Consider the following 26,509-nt stretch of genomic DNA (forward strand, 5'->3'; position numbering starts at 1 on the left):
TAACCTTCATCCACATCAGGTCGTAGATTTACATCCACATCACACCGACTGAAATATTCTCCTGACCAGACACCTTAGACAAAATACTTCTTGTGATGATGATAATACAGTATAATAATACAATGTATAATAATATAAGTAATAAGTAGTGGTGCATGTACTGTCGAGTTAAGTGTAGCTTATTGAGATTATTAAGATATTGCACAGCAGTAATGGAGGTATATAATATCAATGTCAATAAATAGGAAAAACTAACATAGGAAAACTAAATATTGCACGGAGTTTTAAACAGAGAATATTGCACAATTATTCAAGTATTGCAAAGATGTAATGATCAATGTCCACTTTAGTGACTTGGTCATACAGACTGACACTTAGAGGGAGGAGTTAAAGAGTCTGATGGCCACAGGCAGGAATGACTTCCTGTGGCGTTCTGTGGTGCATTGTGGGGGGATGAGTCTTCCGCTGAAGGTACTCCTTTGTTTGACCAGCACGTCATGGAGCAAGTGGGAGACGCTGTCCAAGATGGCGTGTAGTTTACCCAGCATCCTCCTCTCTGACACCACCGCCAGAGAGTCCAGCTCCACCCCCACAATGCCACCGCCTTACGGGTCAGTTTGTTGAGTCTGTTGGCGTCCGCTACCTTCAACCTGCTGCCCCAGCATGCAACAGCATACAGGATAGCACCGGCCACCACAGACTCATAAAACTTCCTCAGCATTGTCCGGCAGATGTTGAAGGACCTCAGCCTCCTCAGAAAATAGAGGCGGCTCTGGCCCTTCCTGTAAACAGCTTGAGTGTTCTTGGTCCAGTCCAGTTTGTTATCCAAGTGTACTCCCAGGTACTTGTAATCCTCCATAATGTCCACACTGACCCCCTGGATGGAAACCGGGGTCACTGGTACCTTGGCCCTCCGTAGATCCACAACCTTAGACTTTGTTGCATTGAGCTGCAGATGGTTCTGCTCACACCATGAGACAAAGTTCCCCACCATAGCCCTGTACTCAGACTCATCACCACCGCTGATACATCCCATCACAGCAGAGTCATCAGAAAACTTCTGAAGGTGGCAGGACTCTGTGTGGTAGCTGAAGTCTGTGGTGTAGATGGTAAAGAGGAAGGGAGAGACGACAGTCCCCTGAGGGGCCCCAGTGTTGCTGACCACGCTGTCCGACACACAGTGCTGCAGGCGCACGTGCTGTGGTCTGCCAGTCAGATAGTCCACAATCCAGGACACGAGGGGGACATCCACCTGCATCGCTGCCAGCTTCTCCCCCAGCAGGGCAGGCCGAATGGTGTTGAATGCACTGGAGAAGTCAAAAAACATGATCCTCACCGTGCTTGCCGGCCTGTCCAGGTGGGTGTGGATGCGGTTAAGCAGGAAGATGATGGCGTCCTCAACTCCCAGCCGGGGCTGGTAGGCGAACTGAAGGGGGTCCAGGAGGGGTCTGACCATGGGCCGCAGCTGTTCCAGCACTAGTCTCTCCAGGGTCTTCATTATGTGGGAGGTCAGTGCCACTGGTCTGTAGTCCTTGGAGCCACTGGGACGCGGCGTCTTCGGCACAGGAACGAGGCAAGATGTCTTCCACAGAACAGGGACCCTTTGAAGACTCAGGCTCAGGTTGAAGACATGTAGAAGGACTCCACATAGCTGGGGGGCACAGGCTTTTAGCACCTCAGGGCTAACGCCATCGGGGCCTGCAGCCTTGTTTGAGTGGAGTTTCATCAGCTGTCCTCTCACCTGGTCAGTAGTCAGTGTGTCCTCCTCCAGATCTCAGTGGGGACATCGGTTGTCCTGGGCGCCATGCCGCTCGGCTTCAGCGCGATCAGCTGTTCCCTGGTGTAAACAATGCGGCCAAACAGCTGATCTGCAGCGGTGCCCTGACCGAGTAGCAGGAGAAGAAGTTCCACAGCGAAAAAAAGTACTAAAACACTTTCTACTCTCATTTTCGTAAAGAGCGTTGTTTAAATTACACTTACACACAAGTTACTCAAGTTTGGAAGAAAAAAGAAAGTTAAAAGTTGGAAAAAGTAAGACGACGAGACGGAGCTACGGCAACGGGCAGCATGCGGGCTGGCGCATGCGCACACAAGAATCAACATCTTGGCTAAGTTCAGATATTGTGTAGATTTTCATTGTGATAACTATGTGATTCTCAGTTGTCAACATTAAATTGCTGATATGTAAAGTCGTACTTTTGTGTTACTCTGTGTCAGTGGGTCAAACGGAAGACTGAATGGACGAGGAAGAACAGTTGGGGTCAAACCTGACCTAATGACAGCTGGAGATCTTGACAAAAATATATGAAGATTAACTGTTTCATGAAAGCACTCACCAACAACAAGCTCAATGTGGATTTTACTTTCCGGCTGAAGTGGAAAAGCACAGGTGTAGTCTCCGCTGTCGGCCACCTTCGTGTTTCTGATGATTATGGAGGCGTCACCGTGCTTCAGTTCATCTGGAAAATGTGAGACTCGACCTTTGAACTGCTCATCTTGACCTGGACGGCCGTTGTTGTAATGAATGCCTGCATCATACAGGAAAACCTCCTTCTGACCATCTTTCTTCCAGTCAAAGATCTTTGACTCGATGTTCTCCTTGGTGCTGAGCGAACAGGGTAAAGTAACATCACTCCCTTCTTTCACAACCACTTTGACGACACCCGGCCCTGAAAGACAAAGAATATTTTAGTCAGTATGTTTAAATAGAGAGCAATCAGGTTAAGGCAGAAAATCAGACATTTACATGTCACCTTGATTATTCTGAAACACCAGTTTATAACAAGCACGTTAGTCTGTAGTCAGATTACTTACGGATAGTTTTCATACACATAATTTAAGTATATTTAAGCTTATATAAGATACCTGATGAGTCACATGACACGGCCACTTTAGGAAATGTTTTGGTTTGGTTTTTGACGGCTCAGTGTGAGCCAAGTATCAGAAGATCACACACGTTTGACTTTTTACAAATTCTGTATTGTATGTTCAAGTATTAATTGATCTTTGTAAAAAAAAAAAAAAAAGGATTGCTGCAGGAATGAGGAAATATTCAGATCACAGTTTTTCTCCATTGCTTTGATGTGTTGTTAAAAACAAAAGCCTGGTTTTAAGAAAACGTGACACAAACACCAAAACTGTGTCTGTGCTCCAAAAGGTGGTGTGATCTCAAAACTCTTCACACATCAACAAAATCACAGACTGGTGTCTAAAAAGAAAATACTAAAAAAATAAAAAAGTACAAAAAAGGGTTCACACACCCAGTTAGGATATTCCTTTTACTCAGTTTTCAATGCCAGAATTTAGCACAGGCGAAACAGCATGCACAGACATTTGCACCAAGTGGCTGTCGGAGGCATCCTCGGACCAGCCTCACTGAAAACCTCACAGAGCCCCTTCCCAACCTTAAATCCCAAAAGTCTATCAACCAAAAACAAAGCTGTGCAAACATTCACAAAGCTAGAAGCAGATTATATAAGCAAACGGATACTTACATATATATACTTACATAGCTAGCTTCACTATTATGAATGCGACACATCCTGAGCTACCATTGCTAAGCTACGTAGTAAGACATTAGCTTTCTTACCGTGTTCATGTCCAAGTATTAACGTTTTTCCAGACCAACTCATGAGACAGAAACAGGACAGAAGCTCCCGAGCTGTCACCTTCAGACCCGACATGTTGTATTAAAGTACCGAGATATTTGAAGCTAAATGTCCCGAATAAACTGACAGCGGATAGCTCGTGAACACTTGTACAAAGCAATATGCTTTAAGATGTCAGTATTAAACAGTGTCCAGATGACTACGACTGAAACCTTTTCTACGACGTCAGTATTTAACACTAATATCTGTAACTTTGGACCACAAACAAAACCATGGCGCATGAATGAACTCAACTAGCAAACAACGCCTCTTTTTCCGCTTCCGCTTTCACTTCTTCTTCTGGTGTTTTATGGCGGTTGACAAACAGCTTTTGGTGCTTTACCGCCACCTTCTGACATGGAGTGTGGATCAGACTGGTCTCATGCCTGCTCTGTAGTCTTCTTCTAAGTCCTGTCTTTTCCAAAAACCTGAATATTGCCCTGTAGCCCACACGCCCTGAGTTCAGTTGGAGTAACTCCTTTAACCCGAACTTGATGCGATCTCTTGCCAGTTTGTTTTTTAGCATCTGTCTTTCCTGCTCGTACCTAGGACAGCTGATAATTACATGTCCTACAGTTTCCTGTATGTTACAGTACTCACACACACCAGCTCCATGTTTATCAATTATCTTAAGTGTACTATCAAGACCAGTATTCCCAAACCTCATCCTCGAGATAATGTCTTCTTCTCTTTTTGTTCTACTGGTTTCCCTCATTTCTCCTACTTTCATTTGGATACTATAGTAACGTCTACCTTTAGTTTCCCTGTTCCAAATTTCCTGCCATTTCTTTATAATTTCTACTTTAATTATGCTTTTAACTTCAGCCTTACTATAATTTACTGTCACATTTACTTCTACTTTCTTAGTTGCTGTTACGGAATAACAGGCAGGGGACACCGAGATGGTGGGAATGTCCTTTATTAGACGACAGCCTGATGTGTGAGGGATAGGATAGGGGAAATGGGTATAAGGAAATCACTGGAAGTCTAGTGAAGCCACGAAAGACTGGAGACACACAGGAAAACAGGGGAAGTCGCTGAGAACAGATTCAATAGATACTGGTATAGTCTGGTGCATTGAATCCTAAACACGACGAGGTCGGACACTGAGTGTGGGGAGTGGAGTGGTTTTATACTGGGTGTGATTGGGGCTGATTGAGGGCAGGAGTGTAATTAGGAGCAGGTGTGGGTGATTACAGGCTGGTGAGGACATGACAGGCTGTGACAGTTGCATCTTTTGCATATTTAAATGTCCCGAATAAACTGACAGCGGAAAGCTCTTGAACACTTGTACAAAGCAATATGCTTTAAGACGTCAGTATTTAAACACTAATATCTGTAACTTTGGGCCACAATCAAAACAAAACCACGGCGCATAAATTCACTCTTCTTCTTCTTCTTCTTCTTCTTCTCCTCCCATGCCATTAGTCCATTCTACAACCCAGACCCGGTTGTCTGAGTTGGTCCTTCCCTCAGTGTAACATCTGGATCTTTGTTCGACGCTCTGATCCTCTCCATTCCCTTTAGCAGCTTCAGCGTGTGACATTTCCTTTTCTGCTCTGATCTTATTCACTTTTACTCCCCTTATTCTTTTTGGGCCCTGTGCTGCTCCCGTATGGTGGTTTCCCTTGCAGTGCACTTTGCTTGCTCTTTCTCCACTTAGCACTCATTACACATTACAGTCATCCTTCCCACATCTCCTGCCTCCTCTTCATCCTGCAGCAACATGTCCATATTCCTGACAGCAGAAACACCTGAGAGGAGCTCCCTCACCCCTTAACACACATAATCTAGATCCACTCTTTCCGGCAACTCCCCCTCAAACGTCAAACACACCGAGCTACTCTCCTCCTCCTCCCCATTTCTGAATCTTGTCAGCCTTCTTGCCTCACACACACCTTCAACCTCCCGAAATGACTCGGCCGCTTACTCCTTCTTCTTCTTCACTTCTGATCCAAGTGGGAAGCAGTTCACACTGCTGTGATCTCCAAATGCACGAATCTTCAGGGTTTTATCTCTCTGATACACAGTCAGTGATAACCATCCCACTTCCTGTTTTTTATTTATTTTTAATAAATCTGTATTAAGTTTCAACAAGTTCAATACAAAATCACAAAAACAAAAGCACAACATAGATATTTCAATACATATTATACATGAATATTATACATAATACAAAGTGATAAAAGTGTTTGCTAACACGAGGAGCCAAGCAATAAAGTCAGAAATCAGAATCAGAAATACTTTATTGATCCCCGAGGGGAAACTCTTTTGTTACAGCTGCTCACTGTCACGTCAGTGCACACAGGAATAGAAGTACTAATCAAATCAGAATATAATAATACACTATAATACAGGTAAGATAAACTAAGTACCAAGTGGATATAAGTATAAAATTAAAATAGTGAACGATGGGAGTCGGCTCCCTGAGAGCCGATTAGAGCAGAAATATTTTAGAAATCTCATAGAAATTAAATTGAAATGTACTGTATGTGTCTGTATAGAGTTGTGTAATTATTTATTAACCATGCTATTTCATTAGTAGGGTTTTATATTTGTTATACAACTAGGACAGTTATTCCTGACATATCCCACTTTTTAACCATCAGTATGACAGAATATTTCGATGTATTGCAGATGAAGAATCTTGCATGTTTATTTCTTGCAACAAATAAAAAGGTAACTGAGGCAGCGACCAGCAGAAGTGGCACTAAATGAAGATCCGGCTCCCTTCACAGAGCCGTAATTCCGCCTCTTCTTGGAAACTAGCGTTTGAGGTGCATTACCGCCACCTGCTGTGCTGGAGTGGGTGGTGGGGGTACTTGAGTTTCTTATAAAAACTCAGATAAGGCTTTGTATCTTCCTTCCTCAATGTTAAATAAATGATTAAGATTCAGCACTCCCACCATTCTTTAGCTTTTCTCTGTGTGTTTTATACTTCTGGCAGTGACAGATAACATGTTCAGCCGTTTCTTCTTCTAAGCCACATTCACACAGTCCTGATGGATGTTTCCCCATTACGTGCATTGTTTTGTTTGTTTTGTCTCCCCTGTTGTGCTTAATTCCTCCCACTTTTTAATGATTTTGTATAGCTGACGTCCTTTGTTTCCTTCATCCCAATGCTTTTGCCAGGCAGTCATGACATTGCTCCGTATGAATGCTTTTGGCTTTACTGAAAGCTACCTGCATAATTATATCCTGTTTCAGAGCTTGTTTAGCTCGAGAGTCCGCTTTCATTCCCCTCGCTGCCCCTATGAGCTGGGATCCACATAAACCGGACTGCTGTCTCTATATGATGCAGTCTGAACAGTGTTTCACATTTTAACAGAGTCTCTCTGGTCTGTTTTGGGACGACATGAACTGCAATGATGCCAGCGCTGATAATGAGTCTGAGTACGTTGTGACCTTTTTTAGCTTATTTTGCTCTATCCACTGCAATGTCTTTACAACAGCAAACATCTCGACTGTATATACCGTTATCCTTAATGTTTCTATTTAAATCTGGGACAACAAAAGTAAACCCAGTGTTTCCATTCTTAGGTTCCTTTGATCCATCTGTATATATTGGAATAAATGTTTTATGAGTTGTTCTTAGTCTTTCATCCACTATATCTGCACAATTTCCTTTTCCTCTCTATTTTTCTCTTATTTCTGATCTTATTAAAGCAAATACAGTGCATCCGGAAAGCATTCACAGCGCTTCACTTTTCCACATTTTGTCATATTACAGCCTTATTCCAAAACGGATTAAATTCATTATTTTCCTCAAAATTCTACAAACAAAAGAAATTTGTTTGAAATCATTGCAAATTTATAAAAAACAAACCATGTGCATAAGTATTCCCAGCCTTTGCCCTGACACTCAAAACTGAGCTCAGGTGCTTCCTGTTTCCACTGATCATCCTTGAGATGTTTCTACAACTTGATCGGAGTCCACTTGTGGTAAATTCAGTAGATTGGACATGATTTGGAAAGGCACACACCGGTCTATATAAGGTCCCACAGTTAACAGTGCATGTCAGAGCACAAACCAAGCCATGAAGTCCAAGGACTTGTCTGTAGACCGCCGAGACAGGATTGTATCGAGGCACAGATCTGGGGAAGGGTACAGAAACATTTCTGCAGCATTGAAGGTCCCAGTGAGCACAGCCGCCTCCATCATCTGTAGATAGAAGAAGTTTGGAACCACCAGGACTCTTCCTCGAGCTGGCCGCCCGGCCAAACTGAGCGATCGGGGGAGAAGGGTCTTAGTCAGGGAGGTGACCAAGAACCCGATGGTCTCTCTGACGGAGCTCCAGCGTTTCTCTGTGGAGAGAGGAGAAACTTCCAGAAGAACAACCATCTCTGCAGCACTCCACCAATCAGGCCTGAATGGTAGAGGGGCCAGACGGAGGCCCCTCCTCAGTAAAAGGCACATGACAGCCCGCCTGGAGTTTGCCAAAGGGCACCTGAAGGACTCTCAGACCATGAGAAACTAAATTCTCAGGTCTGATGAAACAAAGATTGAACTCTTTGGCCTGAATGGCAAGCGTCATGTCTGGAGGAAACCAGACACCGCTCATCACCTGGCCAACACCATCCCTACAGTGAAGCATGGTGGTGGCAGCATCGTGCTGTGGGATGTTTTTCAGCAGCAGGAACTGGGAGACCGGTCAGGGTCGAGGGAAAGATGAATGCAGCAATGTACAGACATCCTTGATGAAATCCTGCTCCAGAGCGCTCTGGACCTCAGACTGAGGCGAAAGTTCATCTTCCAACAGGACAGCGACCCTAAGCTCACAGCCAAGATGACAAAAGAGTGGCTACGGGACTCTGTGAATGTCCCTGAGTGGCCCAGCCAGAGCCCAGACCTGAACCCGAGTGAACATCTCTGGAGAGATCTGAAAACGGCTGTGCACCGACACTCCCCATCCAACCTGATGGAGCTTGAGAGGCTCCCTGCAAGATACTGACTTAATACCACTGCTGGCTGAGTAGTGTTCAGTATTTCAGCAGAAAACAGCAAACATTTAGTAAACATCAGTGTAATAGAAAAAAACTCTGTGAGCCCCAAAATGATGGTGCGATCCCCAGAGGCTCCCGGCTGAGAAGCTCTGAAGAGTTTGAATCTGAGTTATTGTCACGTGTTAAACTGCAGGTTGCACATGTCTTTGCTGACTATTCCAATGAAGAAACAAACAGTCAAAGATCCCGCATACAGACGCGTTTTAAGACATAAAAATATTCATAAAAAATAACTTGTCTCGTGTGGTTTTTCTATAAAAAGGTCAATAAGTTTGTTAAAAACTCCGTCTCCCTCAGTGAAAAACCCAGAATCTGTGAATATGCTAATATTTATTTATTAAAAAGCTGAACTCCTGGACCAGCTGCGTCCTACTTCCCTCAGAAGTCCACTCTCAGTGTTTGTGAGCTGCAGGCTTCAGGTCTCCACATCACACCTGTGGACGTTTCATACTGGATCACGATCGGCTTCCAAACTAGTTGTAATGTTCAACGTTTCACATGTTAAAGTGAGATTTCAGGTGAGCACAGAGAAACTTTCCTCCTTCAGCAGATGAATCATTCTGCACAGTGAAGCTCAAACATCCAACTGAAGGAGCAAAAAGCAAAACCCATCTCTGACTGGAGGGGACTTTAAGTTACCTCATTAGTTGGTTATATTGAACCGTTTCTACACTAAAATTAAAAGCTAGGGATGTCTGACCTGCCTGAATATTAGATAATATATATCTTCAAAGCCTAAACATCTCTTGACAACTCCTCTGACGACAGAGTGATCGTCCCAAACGTCGTTCAACTTCTCAGAGGCTCAAAGAGTTAAGACAGAACTTTAATATCCTGACGATCGATGTTTTCGATTCATCGAACGGTCGAGCAGCCGAGGAACATGTTTCAGTATCAGAAGTATGTTTGTACGCAGTTTGTTTCTTTTCCAAACGTTTGAACACAGAAACATCTGAAACATTCAGTTGGACATTTTTCATGTTTTATTCAAACGCTTGGATAGAAAGGATTAAGCACTGGCTGAAGTTACATGATACAAGAGCATCAGCAGTTACACATTAATATACTTTCAGGTGCACATTTCCAACATCAGTCAACAGCAGCACACAGTTCAGTGTAACTGGACCTGACAGACTGGCTTAGCACCTTATTTATAATAAAATAAATCAACTGAATTAAGCTTTAAAAATCATTTCAGAAAAAAAACAGTGCAGAAAGTAGAGCACATATTAAATCCCACTGTCATTTTATTTAGGGCACTGCGGTGGTCTTTCCCTGCAGATGGTTATTGTATGGCTCATTGTGGTGACAAATAAATCATTAACATTTAACACGTCCACAAAAGTGAATTCAACTAAAAAAGAGTCATCATCTGCTCTTGGCAGTATATTCGAGCTGCTGTGTTCATATTTGAGGCTCTGCATGTAACAGACAACAATAAGTTTCCTCTCCACAGGATTCCCAAACTGTCAGTGCATCATGACGGGGAGAGCCCTGAGTTTAAAGGCAAGACAAGTTTATCTGTATATTTCAACAACAAGGCAAGTCAGAGTGCTTTACATAAGACAGACAAGATGGACATCTTGTCTCTGAAACATGACGCATCATTAATAACATGTTGAATAAAACACCACACAGTAAATGTACATGTTTAGCCAGTTTATAATTTCTTTTCTTCTCAGTTGTGTAGTTTTGAGCGAGCCAGCTAAGCTTGTTGCAGCTTTAAATATTCTTCATGTGGATCATTGATGCAGTGTGACACTTCATCTGTCAATTCTTTATTCTCATATTCTCAGCATTAATAAGCCCCAATATGTTCCAACACAAACTCAAACTGGTTCTCACAAAACAGACACAGACATACTTCAGCTTCAGCAGCCAACTTCACAGCTCACGTTAAGTTACTGGATCAGTCAGCAGGGTGTCGTTGCTGGGGGGGAATGTTCTAGTGATGAACCTGGATCTGCAGGAAGGAAAACAAAGTTATATTAAAGAAAACCTGCCTTGATCCTACCCTGGGTGGAAATACCAACCGAATGCTTAATGCCTGAGAAGATAAAACTACTGTCGAGACTCTAAACATGAGACACATGTAAAGAATTTGTTGTGTTGTCTGCTCATCATGAATATGTTGATACAATACTTTATTTAAACTCACCTCTCTGAGAATTTTGTGTGGAGCGAAGTTTGCAGTAACACACAGTCAGAATAAGAACAACAACAACTAAAATAATGAAGAGAACTGCAGCAACAATCCATCCAACCCATCGAACCCATCGAACCCATCCAAAGCAGGACCCTGAAACAGATCACAAAGAGTTAACGTAACACTCAGAATGTAGCTGCATATCATAAACAGCAGATTGGACATCACAGCCGACACGAAGAACAACTGAAGGTGTGCATGCTCCTGAAATCTAAAATGTAAAACTATTAGCAGATTCAGACACCACTGGGATGAACCTCAGCAGGAACAGTGACGTTAGCATCGATCTTATGGCCAGTCGCCTCCTGCTCGGCTACACAGCTAAGAGGCCGGTTCTGGTTCTGGTCTCAGTAGTGAGGAGGGGGATGTTGTAGCGTCGTCCTCTTTCTGAGACGTGCTGCTCATCAGTAGGAAGAAGGTTTGAATCCCTGTCCTGCCACCTCTACTTCAGGCTGTTTCCATGTGACTGCTGCTAAACTCCTGCTGTGCCTGAGATCTGCCAACGTGTGAGGCGATCTGTCTACAGCCGAGGGTCTCTGCACCCGGAGCCGAGGCCACGATGGACTCTGGATTACGACTCGTCGGCACGTCTGTATTTTATCACAGCTGCTGTTACAGCGAGTATTGATGAGCTTTGTTAAAAGAAAATATTACCCGTCCAGCTAAACGTGCAGCTCAGCTAGGTTTCTGTTTCACTGAGCAGTGAAAGAACAACTGAGGTACTTTACTGAGTATTTCCATGTTCTGTTACTTTATACTTCTACTTCACTACATTTCAGAGGGAAATATTGAACTTTTCACTGCACTGCATTTATCAGACAGATATAGTTACTAGTTACAAAACATGTGATTAATTATAAAATATAATACTTTTGCTACTTTAAGTACATTTAACTGATACTTCTATACTTTTACTCAAGTGGACTTTTGAATGCAGGACTTTGACTTGTAACAGTATTTTTACATTGTGGTTTTGCTGCTTTTACTGAAGTACAGAATCTGAGTATAAAATCCATTCAGAAGATCTCTCATCAGCTTCTGCTGCTTTAATAGTCAGAATTACTACAATTAGAAAATGATAATTAATGTTTGAAACTTGCAACTAAAACTTGAATATGAACTGATAATGATAAGATGTACTTTTTTTGCAATGGGTACTAATTACAAGTTTCCATTGTCCAGTAAAAGCCGCAGGTCCAAAGCCTATATGTGCCTCCATGGTGTCACATTATTACCAGGAACTATCATTGTTTCTATTCAGAGTTAAAGTCTGGTCCTGGTTTTTAGTCTGAGCTCAGTTTCTAGTTAAGAAATGAAAGAATAAAATCCTCAGTGAATAAAATCTAACCGACATCTCTGAGTGTCCTCATGTTGTTTGTGATGTGATTCATGTGTGACTTGGCTGCTGTAACTCTGCAGTTTCCCACTGGGATCAATAAAGTTCTCTCTCTCTGATCTATTGATCTAATCACAGCTAATAAACCTTCAGAGAGCCTCGGTGTGTTTTGGTGGCACATGTGACACAATAATTCTTCAAGTTCAGAACCTTTTCTCTTTTCACTTGTGGCACAAAAAAAGTCACTGATTCTAATGACTTCAGTCTCTAAATCGCCCTCGTGAGGCGTTTTCATGCCGATCCTCAGGATCAGGCTGCAGCAGCCATTTAGAAACCTACTACTGGGTTTGTGTGTGAAGTTTACTAAATTCCTGTGTGTGTTTGTGTGACTGATCTCAGAGTTTACTCCAAACTCCAGCTCTTTCTGTTGTTTCCCTCCAGACCCTCTCATTCTTCCTCCTCTCTCTGTAGATTCAGGAAGTGGAGTCTCAGAGTCTCAGTTTAATGTGACTTCATCCCAATTTGCTTTGTGTTCAGCCTGAACACATTTAAACATGTTTGAAAACTAATAAACACATAAACAATTACAATTATTTAAATGTTAAACCACCACTTGGAAGAATCTCACCACTGATATGCACGAAGGTCTCAGCATAAATCTGATGGTTGATGTCCTCCTGTGTGGCTACACAGCGATAGCGGTCGGTCTTGGTCACAGTAGTTTGGAGGATGATGTCGTAGCTGCCTCCTCTTTCTGAGGCCTGTGGTTCTCCAGCAGGAAGGATGTTTCCAGCTCTGTCCTGCCACTCTACTTTAGGTTTTGGAGAAGCGCCTTGAACCTCACACTGCAGCAGCGCCCAGTCATTTGTTGCATTAAGTATTGTGACGTACGGCTTTGCAGCTGCACCTGTGAACATTATAGAAACAACAGATTACGTAAGAGAATTCCAGCTTTACAAATGTAACATTGGGATGTTTTTGTTGATCCATTCTCTGCTTGTAAATGTTGATTAGAGTGTGTTTAAGATTGAAGAAAAACAAACCGGAAGAAATAAAAAGCACAATATAAGCCTTAGTTTCACACCTCCTGCATTGTTAGATAGGACATGATGATATTTCAGACATTTCTAACTTCTACCAAAAGTTTGGTAACTATTTACAACTGCAAACACTATTTCTGACTCATATCATGACAGAAGCACAGACACAGTGAAGACGTTTGGACAAACCTTTAAATTTCTGCTCAGTTTGTTGTGACAAAAATGACCTAGAAATTAGGGCTGAACGATATGGTAAAAAAATAAAATCATACTACGATTGCGATGTGATTCACGATTAGTGGGAATGATAATTTTTGCATCACAACTTTCTTTTTCACTGAAAAAACTATTGAAATCATGATGATGTGACATTTGTTGGGGTCTGTACCAAACAAACATGTTTTCTTACATCTGGAGAACAATATTTGTAGGCCAGGGCGTCTCTGCAGCACTACAGTACTTCATTATAATGATGTTTGTCTCACATGTTACCTTTTATCAAAAAATTGCAGCTTCTGCGGTTTGGATATTGCACTTGGCCATGTTGTGATTTCGATAATATTGCGATTGATTGTGCAGCCCTACTTGAAATGAAATCATTGGTAAATGATGGTAAATGATTGGTAAAGTGGCTGACAACCAGCGGTGGAAAGTAACTGAGTACATTTACTCAGGTACTGCACCTACGGTAAGTACAATTATGAGGTACTTGTACTTTCCTTGAGTATTTCCAATTTATGCTACTTTATACTTCTACTCCACCACAGTTCAGAGGGAAATACTGCACTTTTTACTCCACTATATTTATCTGACAGCTTAAGTTACTAGTTAGTTTGCAGATTTAGATTAATAATACAAAGTATATTAAAAACATAAATGATGATGTATTATTATAGATTAAGATAAGCCTTTATTTATCTACGATATAATATAATATACATTATTCTGAATGGGCCATTCTGCATAATGAGTACTTTGTTTTGGTACTTTGGTACTTTATTTTGATGCTAATACTTGTCAAGTAAAATTTTAAATGCAGGACTTTTACTTGGTAGAGTATTTTTACACTGTGCTGCTTTTACTTGAGTGAAAGATCTGAGAACTTCTTCCACCACTGCTGAAAACACCTGCAGGAAACTGGCTTCTTCTGGGTTTATTCCAGAAAGCAGCTTTAGTGAAAACTGAGGGAAACTCTGGGTTTTCAGATCCAGAAAGAGAGGTAACTTAAACTCTGGATCAGTTGCCATGGTAACTGTAACTCTGGATCAGTTGCCATGGTAACTGTAACTCTGGATCAGTTGCCATGGTAACTTGAACTCTGGATCAGTTGCCATGGTAACTGACTCTGAACCTAGCCTGCTCGCTGGCAGGTTTTCTTCAACAAACCCTGAGTTTCTCTGCGTCTCCTCCCTCTCACAGAGACAGACTCGCTGTTTCATCTTTGATTAGGTTATATTTTATTTAAAGAATAAATGATTGAGTGTATGAAACAAACTTTGTGTGTCACAGTTGATTATATTATGAAATGAAATGTGTATCACTGTACTGAGCTCTGTGGAGTCAGAATGTGTTGTTTACTTTGTTTTACTCAATTTATGGGGAAATGCACATAAAACCCACCCAGTTTACACACAAGAGACCCATAAAAAGTATCGCCAGGTTGGAACAAAATTTAATACAAAAATTAAAATCTAAAAACCCAAAACATTAGAACCTGAGGAAAAGTCTTGATGCTGATTTGAAAAGTGTAGTACAACTCCAACATTGTGATGTTTTGTGTTAAATGCTTCTCTATCTGTGAAATATACAATACAGTGTGTTTCAGAGGCAGAGCGTCACAGTCATGTACATCCTCATATAGAAGTACAGTGTGAACGTTAATCACACACCTACAGACCTAATAAATGCTGCTAAATGTCTCCACTTTTAAGAAGTGATGTGCAGTTTCAGCCTTATGACGCCTTGAACACAGAAGAATGATCTCCATCTGAGCCGCAGTGAGGAATACAGATTTAAACTGTTTCTGAATGATATCAGGCCTGTGGAGCCAAACTCACAGCACATGTGACAGGTAGAGAGTGACGTCAGCAAAATCAGGACTCACCTGGGATGTTTTCACCTGATCTGTCCTTTAAACCACCTAAAAGGGAAAACAAAACACATGTTAGAGTGCTTGTGAAATATCATCAACTTGGCAGACAGGTAATACTGTGGAAAAAATCTGAGTGGGCTGAAATTTCATTGTGCAGAGTGAAATAATCTGCAATGTGTTGCAAACATGAAGCCTGTCTGACAGAGAGGTGATCACTCCAGATGTGGCTGCAGCGCTGTGGGGACGAGGCCCTGCCAGATGTGGATTCTGACCACTTGACAAAAGTCCATCTGGGACTCTTAAAGCAGTCGCATCAGTAAGTGAGCGGCCATCTTTACCTGTTTAATGAAAGCACTCACCAACAACAAGCCGAATGTGGAATATTTGACTTGGCTGAAGACGAGGAAAAGCACAGGTGTAGTCTCCGCTGTCGGTCACCTTCGTATTGTTGATTTTTATGGAGGCGTCGCCGTGCTTCAGTTTATCTGGAAAATGTGAGACTCGACCTTTGAACTGCTGATCTTGACCTTCTCGGCCGTTATTGTAATGAAGGCCTTCATCATACAGGAACACCTCCTTCTGACCATCTTTCTTCCAGTCAAAGAGTTTATACTCAATGTTCTCCTTGCTGCTGAGCGAACAGGGTAAAGTAACATCACTGTCTTCTTCCACGTTGATGACCTTTGACCCTGGAAGATAAAAACATGTATTAATCAGTGCGTTTACATGCAGAGTCATTAAGTTCAGACAGACATATGGAAGTTTGTTGTTGTCAACTCATGAGAAGAAACTTTTCTTGTTTTTGGCCTTGTAGCACATTGTCCTCCAGACTGCATATCTGCACTCGTTTACATTTTACTTTCTTACATATATTTATAGTTTAAGATCTGGAGTTTTTATCTTTTAGATTTCTTTTTCTAATCTTTATTTTTCACACAAAAGTCTTTTGCACCAACTTGAGAGCAGCCTCACTCATTAATAATGAATAACATTTAACTCTCTCTCTTTTCCAGGTGATGACGAACATCAGCTCTGACTCAGTTAATCAGACTGTCTCTGTCTGTCCACTCAACACTAATAAGCAGGAAGAGGAAGACAGAGAGAGGAAACACAGAGAGAGCGACGAGGAAAACGCAGAACTGAAGTGAAACTGAATTCAGTTCCTAATGATTTGTAAGTCTAGTAAGTAAAAGACAACAACACCAAACCTCTGAACTCCACTCAGACAGCGGGAACACAGATTTCATCATGTAAACTGCAGACAGGAGCTCAGAATTAGGTAGGGAAGGTAGGGACACGTCCCTGCCAACATCCAGCCACTACTGAATCCCTCGCAATGACTCTGATTAAAATGCTGCAGTGTTTCCTGGCAGTCTGCAGGTATTTCCACCTGTAAAAGTTTGGACTGCAGTGCGGCGTCTCTCCTCTGAGCGGCAGCTCTGTGTCTGTCTCTGCGTCCCCCTCGCTTAGAGACACCTTTGCTCTGTTTGGGACTGTCTCACTACTCCAGGAAGCTTCCCACTGAAGCGGCTGGGAGCTGCACTTTATCGGAGCTGCTGAAGGAAACATTTGTGTGGATTTGTGGTGAGATTTCTGCCTGATCACAAGTGTTTGCAGCTAGTTTCGGTTTCCCACCTCCGATGAAGAGCAGCACAGAGCCGCTTCCCTAAACTGTGTCTCTGTGCCTGCCAGACGGTCTGAAGGGGATACTACCACAGCAGCAGGCAACAATGTCGGCTACTGCACAGCAGAGTACAGGGCAGGTCGAGTTTAAACACATTATGACTTCATTCTCGTGAAATCACGACTTTATTGTCTAAATCTCAGAGAACACAGATATGTGGGAAAGACTTTGATTGTGCAGAAAGTTTTGAACATGAGCAGAAAACCTGCTGAAACACAGGAGCTGTTAAAGTCCAGGGCTTTAGAAATGAACTCAAATGAATTAATGTATCACTGACGTGAACAGGAGCCACGTGCACATTTTAATTCAATTCAATTCAACTTTATTTATATAGCGGTTCATAACAGAAGTTATCTCATTGCACTTTTCCTACAGAGCAGGTCTAGACTGAACTCTTTATAATATTATTTACAGAGATCCAACAAATCCCACCGTGAGCAAGAACTTGGCGACAGTGGCAAGGAAAAACTTCCTTTAAGAGCCGAAACCTCGAGCAGAACCAGATTCAGGGTGGGCGGCCATCTGAGAGAGAGAGAGAGAGAGAGAGAGAGAGAGAGAGAGAGAGAGGTTTTGGGGGGGTGGGGGACATGCAAATACCACCTAGAATTTTTAAATTAGTAGTAATGTAATTGTAGAGTTAATATTAATAAATTAGTAATAATAGGAATGACAGCTATAGGAAAAATAATGTCAGTATTAGTAACAGAGCCAATAACAACAACTGTAGTAGCAGTTGTTGAGCAGGAACACAGGGGGCAGCAGGTGGCCCACAACCACAGATCCAGACTCTGCAGCTCGGGAGGCAGAAATACCTGCTGAAAGCGACAGAAGGAGAGAGGAGAGAAACGAGAAAGCACAAAACTACAGGAGAGAGAAGATGTCGAGTTAGTAACATGCAGTAATGGGATAAAAATGCATACAGGTGGAGAGGGAGAGAGGAAACATCATGCCTACAGGTGTGCTGACTCAGCAGGGATGATGTTCAATGAGAAAAGTTGTGCTGACTCAGCAGGGATGATGTTCTATAGTTTCTAGATTTGAAGTCACCTCTCTGTCCACACATATAAAGTTCCCAGAATGCAGGAAATGAAGTGTTGGACGCTCAGATCCGCTGAAGATGTTTGCCTGCAGCTGCTCTGCTGATGCAGCAGCTGCAGAACAGCAGCGCAGACCAGAGGAGGAGGCCCAAATTATAGATCCATCTTTGTCTTCCAGCAAACACACAGACAAGCTGCTAAAATACAACAAGAGAAAATCACACAGCTCTGAATCTGAAACGTTTCTGTTCATACGGTGCTTTGTCAATCCTGTATTTGTTCTTTTATTTCTGTTTCTGAACATTGTCACGGCTTTGGATCTAGATTTAAAATGAGGCGGGGTCTAAAAGGGAAGAGGGGCGGAACAATTGCTTCTTATTTCATTCTTCTTCTTATTTCCTGCTCAGTAAAAACCAACAGACCTCTCAGCATCAGGTGGCGGACAAGAATATCTGATCAGAAATATCAGAGATGTGTCGCAACAATGAATCGGGTTTGACGCGAAGAAGCTTCGCTCGGAATCACGCGTTTCTCTCAGCAGGACGGAGGCGACGCCGCGAACATCCGCTGCCAAAGACCGCTACATGGTCAACATCACAATACTGCGCAGCAGGTCTGTTAGAGACTGTAGTGAACCAGGAGGAGGCGGGCATGAAATGACTCCACCTGTGCTGTGGAGGGGGTGTTTAATATCGATCTGTGCTGATTATTAGGATATTGATTATCAGTCTGAGTTGTTCTTCAGCAAACCAGACCGAGTCAGGAGACAGAGACACACGAGAGGAAGAAGCTCCATAGTTGTCGAAGTCACCTGAAGATTAAACATCACTGTAACACAAAAGCAGCGTCACTAACGAGCATGAAACGGTTTCTGGCTGCGAGTCCTGCAAGTCCCAAACACTTTCGATTTCCCAGGAAGCTCCCCACTGAGGTCACATGTGACTGCAGCACTTAAGGGGAGAAAAATGAAATACTGCAGCCTGTTTACTGTGTGGATAACAGCAGGCAAGTGGGCTACTGCACTTCTTATTTACAGTCATCATGTCATCAGTCTGAAAAGTCTCCTCATGTTTTCCTGAGCGGCAGAGATCAAATAAGAGGGAAAGAATCTGTTGGTGTGATCAATACACAGCTGGAACTGTGTTCATGAAGCTTGTTGGTGGAAAATCTGTTTGTATATCTTGATTTAAATATGATATATCTGTTGTTTCATTCAAAGTGTTTCTTATCCTCAAAAACTCTTTAGTGAAAAACTGTTGCAAAATATGGATCATCTTAGAATCGGGCCGATACAGTAAAATCACTTTAGTTTCTTTTATCAGACAGACAGAAACAGACAGAAACATCAAAACATCCAGTTTGACATTTTTCATGTTTTATTCAGACGTTTGGACAGAAATGATGAAGTGCATCATCAGTTAGCAACATAAACATACATGAACTTTCAGAGAGCACAGCTCAGATATCAACAACAGTAAACACTCAGTGTCCAGTTTATTAGGAACACCGAGCTGAAACTAATGCAGTCTAATACAACAGTCCTGCAATAAATCCTCCTTCATGAAGGTCAACATGTTCAGCTTGTGTTCAAACTGTTTCAGAGAGGTGTTTCTGTTATTTAGCCTAAACTCATGGATAGACATGGGGTGGACAAAAGAAGAGAAACGCCTGTCAGTATAAGGCGACACAGTTCATCAGCAGCACAAACTGCAGCCTCCAAAATGACCATAAAGTCGAATTTAACAGTTTCAACACAAACTGAACATTTTAACCTTCAGGAAAGATTTATTGCAGGACTGTTGAATTAGGCTGCTTTAGTTTTAGCTAGCTGTACCTAATAAACTGGACACTGAGTGTGTAGTTCAGTGTGTAACTGCACCTGACAGACTCATTAGCACCTTAAGAAATAAAAAGAAGCGATACAGGCCAATAAAATAACATAAAAAGTAACATAAATATGAAAATACAAAATGAAGTCACATTATATTTCACTTCAGCTGCAAGATATATTCCCATTCTTTTCCAGCGTCACAGCTTGAGTTCAGTGCAGTCTTGAGTTTGTGTTAATGCCCACGTCTCGCTCCGTTAGGACCTTTAAGAACTACAAGCAGTGTGACCATATTTGGTAAATGGACAGCATTTATACAGCACCTTCGCTCCTCATTCATCCATTCACACTCACTCACACACCGATGGCAGCGAGCTACCATGCAAGGTGCTGGTCTGACCATCGGGAGCAGTTTGGGCTTCAGTGTGTTGCTCATGGACACTTGGACATGTGGACGGGAGGAGCCGGGGATCGAACCCCCGACCCTGCGATTAACTGACGACCAGCTAGCAGGTGTTTTAAATTAAAAAGTTAATGTGGCGGTGCAAGCTTGTTTCCTTCAGCTGAGGGTCACAAATCCAGTTTAGTGGTTTTTAACAGCCTCAGATCCTGAAGAAGTCGGAAATGATTTGACCTCATTTTGTCTGGACTGTTACAGCTCTCTTTATTCAGGCCTCAGACAGACGGCACCCGCCTGCCTCCAGCTCATCAAACATGCTGCTGCTCGGATTTTAACTAATTACAGGAACACAAACAGCACCTCCCATTCTTCACTAGCTGCCTGTCAGTTTTACAGTTTCAGTTTTGTTAATAAAGTTTTAGTCACCTCATAGTGAAGCTGCTAAATACATTCCAGACATTTGAACCTTGTCTGCGCTGCAGCAGCCTGAAATCCTCAGTCAGGGGTCTCCTGGTCGTTTCAGGTCACCTGATGGGCTTCTTTGGTCCGAGCCCCTTAGCTTTGAACACTTATATCAAACTCGCTTTTACAGGAAGTTTAGTTTAATCAGGTCCCTTTTTAACTTGGTCCCTTTTCATTCTGCTGTGTCACTTTTATTATTTCTTTTCATTCCTTGTTCTATTATCCTGCGTTGCCGTCTCGTTATTTAGCACCTTTTCTTCAGTTTCATTGTGTTTCTACGCAGCTCCATCTTATTCATCCCGGTGCTGCAGTATAATGTCCTCAGCAACAGTCCAGGGGGCAGTTTTATTATGACTTGACTTTGTGCTGTCTGGAACTAAATGTATCTACGTTGACGACAGCGCAAGAGTGAAATTAGACGCATCAGATAATCAGAATATTAGAATAAAAGCAACAGAACAGAGGCAAGAAGTCGTCATTAATTACGTCAATACTTTTTTCTCTTAAAGCTGCACACGTGGAACTCAGTCACACCACAAATCAGGATTCATTTCATTCTCACTTAACGGAATAATTGATTAATAATCAGTTCTGTCGGCATTAAATGCCCCTTGCTCTCTTCTGTTGTCACCTTGTTAACTCTGTCTGCTAAAAAGAAGCTACCTGAACAACTCCTGTGACATCACCAACCTCACCACCTGACAGAACATTTACACGTATATCGGACGATCCTGCGAAACCCCAGATTATGTTCAATGACGACGTTTTGAACGTTAAATAATGTTGTTGGAATGATCAATAAAAATGTTGCTTTTTTCTGAATGACTAACAATATCTGTCCAGGGAAACTACAGTATGGTTAGTGTGCAGATAAGGTTAAAAGTGTGGGAAAGATCAAACAAATGACGGTTAACGTACTTGGTTTGTTGCTCTGTTTGGGTGCAATTTAAAAAAGCTCGTAAACGAACGAGTTCGTACGACGAGTCGTTCGACCACGTCTGAAGACAAAAGTGTTGTTTTGTTGCTCAGAGCGGTCACACTCGCAGACGGAGTGAAAAGTCTGCTGTAAGTCAAGTTTTCATCCAAATGTGGCGCAAATTTGAACAGAATTTCCAGAAAATCAGCAAAAGAAAATGCAAAGTAATGTGTGTTTCCATCCACTACTGTTTTGTGGATATCAGGAGTTGGACACCTGGAGATAAACAGCTGGAGGCTCTAATTCTCCAGTCGGTGCCATTAAATCATTCCAGATGTTGTTCAACCGTCCAACAAGCATGTCGGTTAGAGCGAACTGACGCCTGTTTCCTCTGACAGAAGTTTGTGTCCGACACTTGCCTTGGACACTATTTGTAAGTATTTTGTTTGACCAAATACTGAGTGCTGTGAGATAAAGGTAATGACTACATATTGTGCATGCTGTTATCTTACTGTCCATGACCTGGAACCCATTACGAGGACAGTATATAAAACGCTTGGTTAAGGTCAGGGTAAGGTTGTGTTTGTGGTAATGGGACGTAGTAATGCTACATGCACATTCGACACCTCAACGACCTCACTTTTCATCTGGCTCCATCACAACTATCTGCCTCACCACAACCCTAATCCTAACCTTAACCGAAAACTAGTTTTAACCGTAAAGGGACAGTTCACCCCAAAATCAAAAAGACATATTTTCCCTCTCACCTGTAGAGCTGTTTATCCATCTAGATTGTTTTGGTGCGAGTTGCAGAGTTTTGGAGATATCGGCATCGAGATGTCTGCATTTTTTGAATATAATGGGACAATATGGCACTCGGCGTGTGGAGCTCAAAGTGCCAAAAAACTACATTTGAAAAATTCAACAGCAACGCCTCTTTCTACAAATCATGACCCGGTTACTCGAGATAATCCACAGATTTGTTGTGTCTCGACAACTCACACCAAACAATCTAGATGGATAAACAGCTCTACAGGGAAGAGGAAAAATATGTATTTATGATTTTGGGTGAACTGTCCCTTTAAGGTTTTAACCCTCGAACTGCCTGAAATAAGTGAGGACCAGCCAAAATGTACTCACTATCATACAGTCTGGTCCAAACCTCAGACTGGCTCTCACAAATCAGAAATACAACACACACACACACACACACTTCAGCAGCAAACTTCACAGCACATGTAAAGCTAGTTCAGTTTCTGGATCAGGTGGCTACTCTGATGGCTGGGGTCTTGAAGTCTGTGAACCTCTGTTTAGGGGGACGCTTGGCTCCTGTGGTGAACCTGCAGGAAGGAAAACAAAGTTACACTAAAGGAAACCTGCCTTGATCCTACCCTGGGTGTAAATACCAACAGAATGCTTAATGCCTGAGAAGATAAAACTACTGTCGAGACTCTAAACATGACACATGTAAAGAATTTGTGGTGTTGTCTGCTCATCATGAATATGTCGATACAATACTTTATTTAAACTCACCTTTCTTAATATTGAGTCTGAAGTAACCCTTTTTGTAAAGAAAATATAGAACACCACCACCAACAACTAAAAGAGTGCAGAGAACTGCAGCAACAGCTGACACAGCAACAACCAGTCCAGTGGAGGACCCTGAAACAGATCACAAAGCGTTAACGTAACACTCAGAATGTAGCTGCATATCATAAACAGCAGATTGGACATCACAGCCGACACGAAGAACAACTGAAGGTGTGCATGCTCCTGAAATCTAAAATGTAAAACTATTAGCAGATTCAGACACCACTGGGATGAACCTCAGCAGGAACAGTGACGTTAGCATCGATCTTATGGCCAGTCGCCTCCTGCTCGGCTACACAGCTAAGAGGCCGGTTCTGGTTCTGGTCTCAGTAGTGAGGAGGGGGATGTTGTAGCGTCGTCCTCTTTCTGAGACGTGCTGCTCATCAGTAGGAAGAAGGTTTGAATCCCTGTCCTGCCACCTCTACTTCAGGCTGTTTACATGTGACTGCTGCTAAACTCCTGCTGTGCCTGAGATCTGCCAACGTGTGAGGCGATCTGTCTACAGCCGAGGGTCTCTGCACCCGGAGCCGAGGCCACGATGGACTCTGGATTACGACTCGTCGGCACGTCTGTATTTTATCACAGCTGCTGTTACAGCGAGTATTGATGAGCTTTGTTAAAAGAAAATATTACCCGTCCAGCTAAACGTGCAGCTCAGCTAGGTTTATGTTTCACTGAGCAGTGAAAGAACAACTGAGGTACTTTACTGAGTATTTCCATGTTCTGTTACTTTATACTTCTACTTCACTACATTTCAGAGGGAAATATTGAACTTTTCACTGCACTGCATTTATCAGACAGATATAGTTACTAGTTACAAAACATGTGATTAATTATAGAATATAATAATTTTACTACTTTTAGTACATTTAACTGATACTTCTATACTTTTACTCAAGTGGACTTCTGAATGCAGGACTTTGACTTGTAACAGTATTTTTACGTTGTGGTTTTGCTGCTTTTACTGAAGTACAGAATCTGAGTGCTTCTTCCACCACTGACTACTGCCCAGCGCTGTGAAGATTCAAATCCTGACGTGCTTCTTGGTGGTGGGTCGGCTCTACAGTTATTGGGGCACAATGGGAGCGGAGCGATACAGTCTGGATTTCTGCAGCACGAGTCTCTTGAAGCTCCAACTCTTTAAGCTAAATACACTTTTAGCTCATTAATAAAAGGCTGTAAAGAATATTTAGAGATTCTTGTAAACATTCACAGATTTGAGAACACACATATAGACTGAGACAGTTTCAGATCTCTCCACATACATTTGTAAATAATATAGTCCTATACAATTCTTCCTTTTAGCTAAGTTTGCGTTCAGCCTGAATATTAATTTAAATTAATTAAATCACATCAACAATTAAAATTATTTGAATATAAAAATATGACCAGGAAGAATCTCACCAGGGATATACATGTAGGTCTCAGTATAAATCTGATGGTTGATGTCCTCCTGTGTGGCTACACAGCGATAGAGGTCGGTCTTGGTCACAGTAGTTTTGAGGATGATGTCGTAGCGGCCTCCTCTTTCTGAGACCTGTGGTTCTTCAGCAGGAAGGATGTTTCCAGCACTGTCCTGCCACTCTACTTTAGGTTTTGGAGAAGCCTCTTGAACCTCACACAGCAGCGTCCCGTCCTTTGTTTCATAAAGTATTGAGACGTATGGTTTTGGAACTGCACCTGTGAACACAGTATGAACAATAACTTATAAACAACAATTACAGGATTGGACATGTAATACTGTCATTTATTTGTTCACCTGTTCTGTTTGTAAATGAGCATATTTAACTGAGGAAACACAGAGGAACAGAGAGAAACAGAAAAGCACAACATGAGCCTAAATTACACCTCGCAGCCTGGTTTGATGGACATATTTCAAACTAGCGCTGCACAATTAATCGCAATATGATCGAAATCGCAATATGGCCAAGTGCAATATCCAAATCACAGAAGCTGCAATTTTTAATAACAACATGTTAGACAAACATCATTATAATGAAGTACTGTAGTGCTGCAGAGATGCCCTGGCCTACAAATCTTGTTCTCCAGATGTAAGAAAACATGTTTGTTTGGTGCAGACCCCAACAAATGTCACATCATCATGATTTTAATAGTTTTTTCAGTGAAAAAGAAAATACTGATACAAAAATGATCATTCCCACTAATCGTGAATCACATCGCAATACATAGTACTTAAAGTTTATTTTCACAGTCATGTACATCCTCATATAGAAGTACAGTGTAAACGTTAATCACACACCTACAGACCTAATAAATGCTGCTAAATGTCTCCACTTTTAAGAAGTGATGTGCAGTTTCAGCCTTATGACGCCTTGAACACAGAAGAATGATCTCCATCTGAGCCGCAGTGAGGAATACAGATTTAAACTGTTTCTGAATGATATCAGGCCTGTGGAGCCAAACTCACAGCACATGTGACAGGTAGAGAGTGACGTCAGCAAAATCAGGACTCACCTGGGATGTTTTCACCTGATCTGTCCTTTAAATCACCTAAAAGGGAAAACAAAACACACGTTAGAGTGCTTGTGAAATATCATCAACTTGGCAGACGGGTAATACTGTGGAAAAAATCTGAGTGGGCTGAAATTTCATTGTGCAGAGTGAAATAATCTGCAATGTGTCGCAAACATGAAGCCTGTCTGACAGAGAGGTGATCACTCCAGATGTGGCTGCAGCGCTGTGGGGACGAGGCCCTGCCAGATGTTGACAAAAGTCCATCTGGGACTCTTAAAGCAGTCGCATCAGTAAGTGAGCGGCCATCTTTACCTGTTTAATGAAAGCACTCACCAACAACAAGCCAAATGTGGAATATTTGTCTTGGCTGAAGACGAGGAAAAGCACAGGTGTAGTCTCCGCTGTCGGTCACACTCGTGTTTCTGATGATTATGGAGGCCTCGCCGTGCTTCAGTTTATCTGGGAAATGTGAGACTCGACCTTTGAACTGCTCATCTTGACCGTCTCGGCCGTTATTGTAATGATCCCCTTCATCATACAGGAACACCTTCTGACCATCTTTCGTCCACTCAAAGAGTTTTAGCTCAATGTCCTCCTTGGTGCTGAGCGAACAGGGTAAAGTAACATCACTGTCTTCTTCCACTCTGATGACCTTTGGTCCTGGAAGATAAAAACATGTATTAATCAGTGCGTTTACATGCAGAGTCATTAAGTTCAGACAGACATATGGAAGTTTGTTGTTGTCAACTCATTAGAAGAACTTTTAATATAACCAGTAGTAGTGTAGTTTTG

The 26,509-nt window shown here is 42.2% G+C and overlaps 2 protein-coding genes across 13 annotated transcripts in view; both read right to left on the minus strand.

Moving 5' to 3' along the window:
- Positions 1-4,973, minus strand: part of LOC122870098 (butyrophilin-like protein 10) — a 29,047-nt gene extending 24,074 nt beyond the window's left edge. For 2 of the 9 annotated variants that reach the window (XM_044183933.1, XM_044183889.1), the window contains exons 1-2: positions 3,590-3,797; positions 2,337-2,669 (exon numbers count right to left, since the gene is read on the minus strand). In XM_044183933.1, the coding sequence (XP_044039868.1) occupies positions 2,337-2,669; positions 3,590-3,683 (427 nt within the window). In that variant the 5' untranslated portion in view covers positions 3,684-3,797. The other 7 variants (XM_044183924.1, XM_044183898.1, XM_044183915.1 and 4 more) reach the window with 7 other exon arrangements.
- Positions 4,974-12,614: 7,641 nt separating this feature from the next.
- LOC122870004 (CD276 antigen-like) overlaps positions 12,615-26,509 on the minus strand; it is a 100,765-nt gene continuing 86,870 nt past the window's right edge. For 3 of the 4 annotated variants that reach the window (XM_044183573.1, XM_044183564.1, XM_044183591.1), the window contains 5 exons: positions 26,051-26,377; positions 25,718-25,753; positions 24,647-24,922; positions 23,186-23,314; positions 19,405-22,992 (listed from right to left, as the gene is read on the minus strand). In XM_044183573.1, the coding sequence (XP_044039508.1) occupies positions 22,922-22,992; positions 23,186-23,314; positions 24,647-24,922; positions 25,718-25,753; positions 26,051-26,377 (839 nt within the window). In that variant the 3' untranslated portion in view covers positions 19,405-22,921. Of the gene's footprint in view, positions 12,732-12,821; positions 13,101-15,337; positions 15,374-15,684; positions 16,015-19,404; positions 22,993-23,185; positions 23,315-24,646; positions 24,923-25,717; positions 25,754-26,050; positions 26,378-26,509 lie in introns of those variants that run through there. The other variant, XM_044183582.1, reaches the window with a different exon arrangement.

This window comes from Siniperca chuatsi, linkage group LG2, assembly GCF_020085105.1.
Source record: "Siniperca chuatsi isolate FFG_IHB_CAS linkage group LG2, ASM2008510v1, whole genome shotgun sequence".
Classification (NCBI taxonomy): Eukaryota; Metazoa; Chordata; class Actinopteri; order Centrarchiformes; family Sinipercidae; genus Siniperca; species Siniperca chuatsi.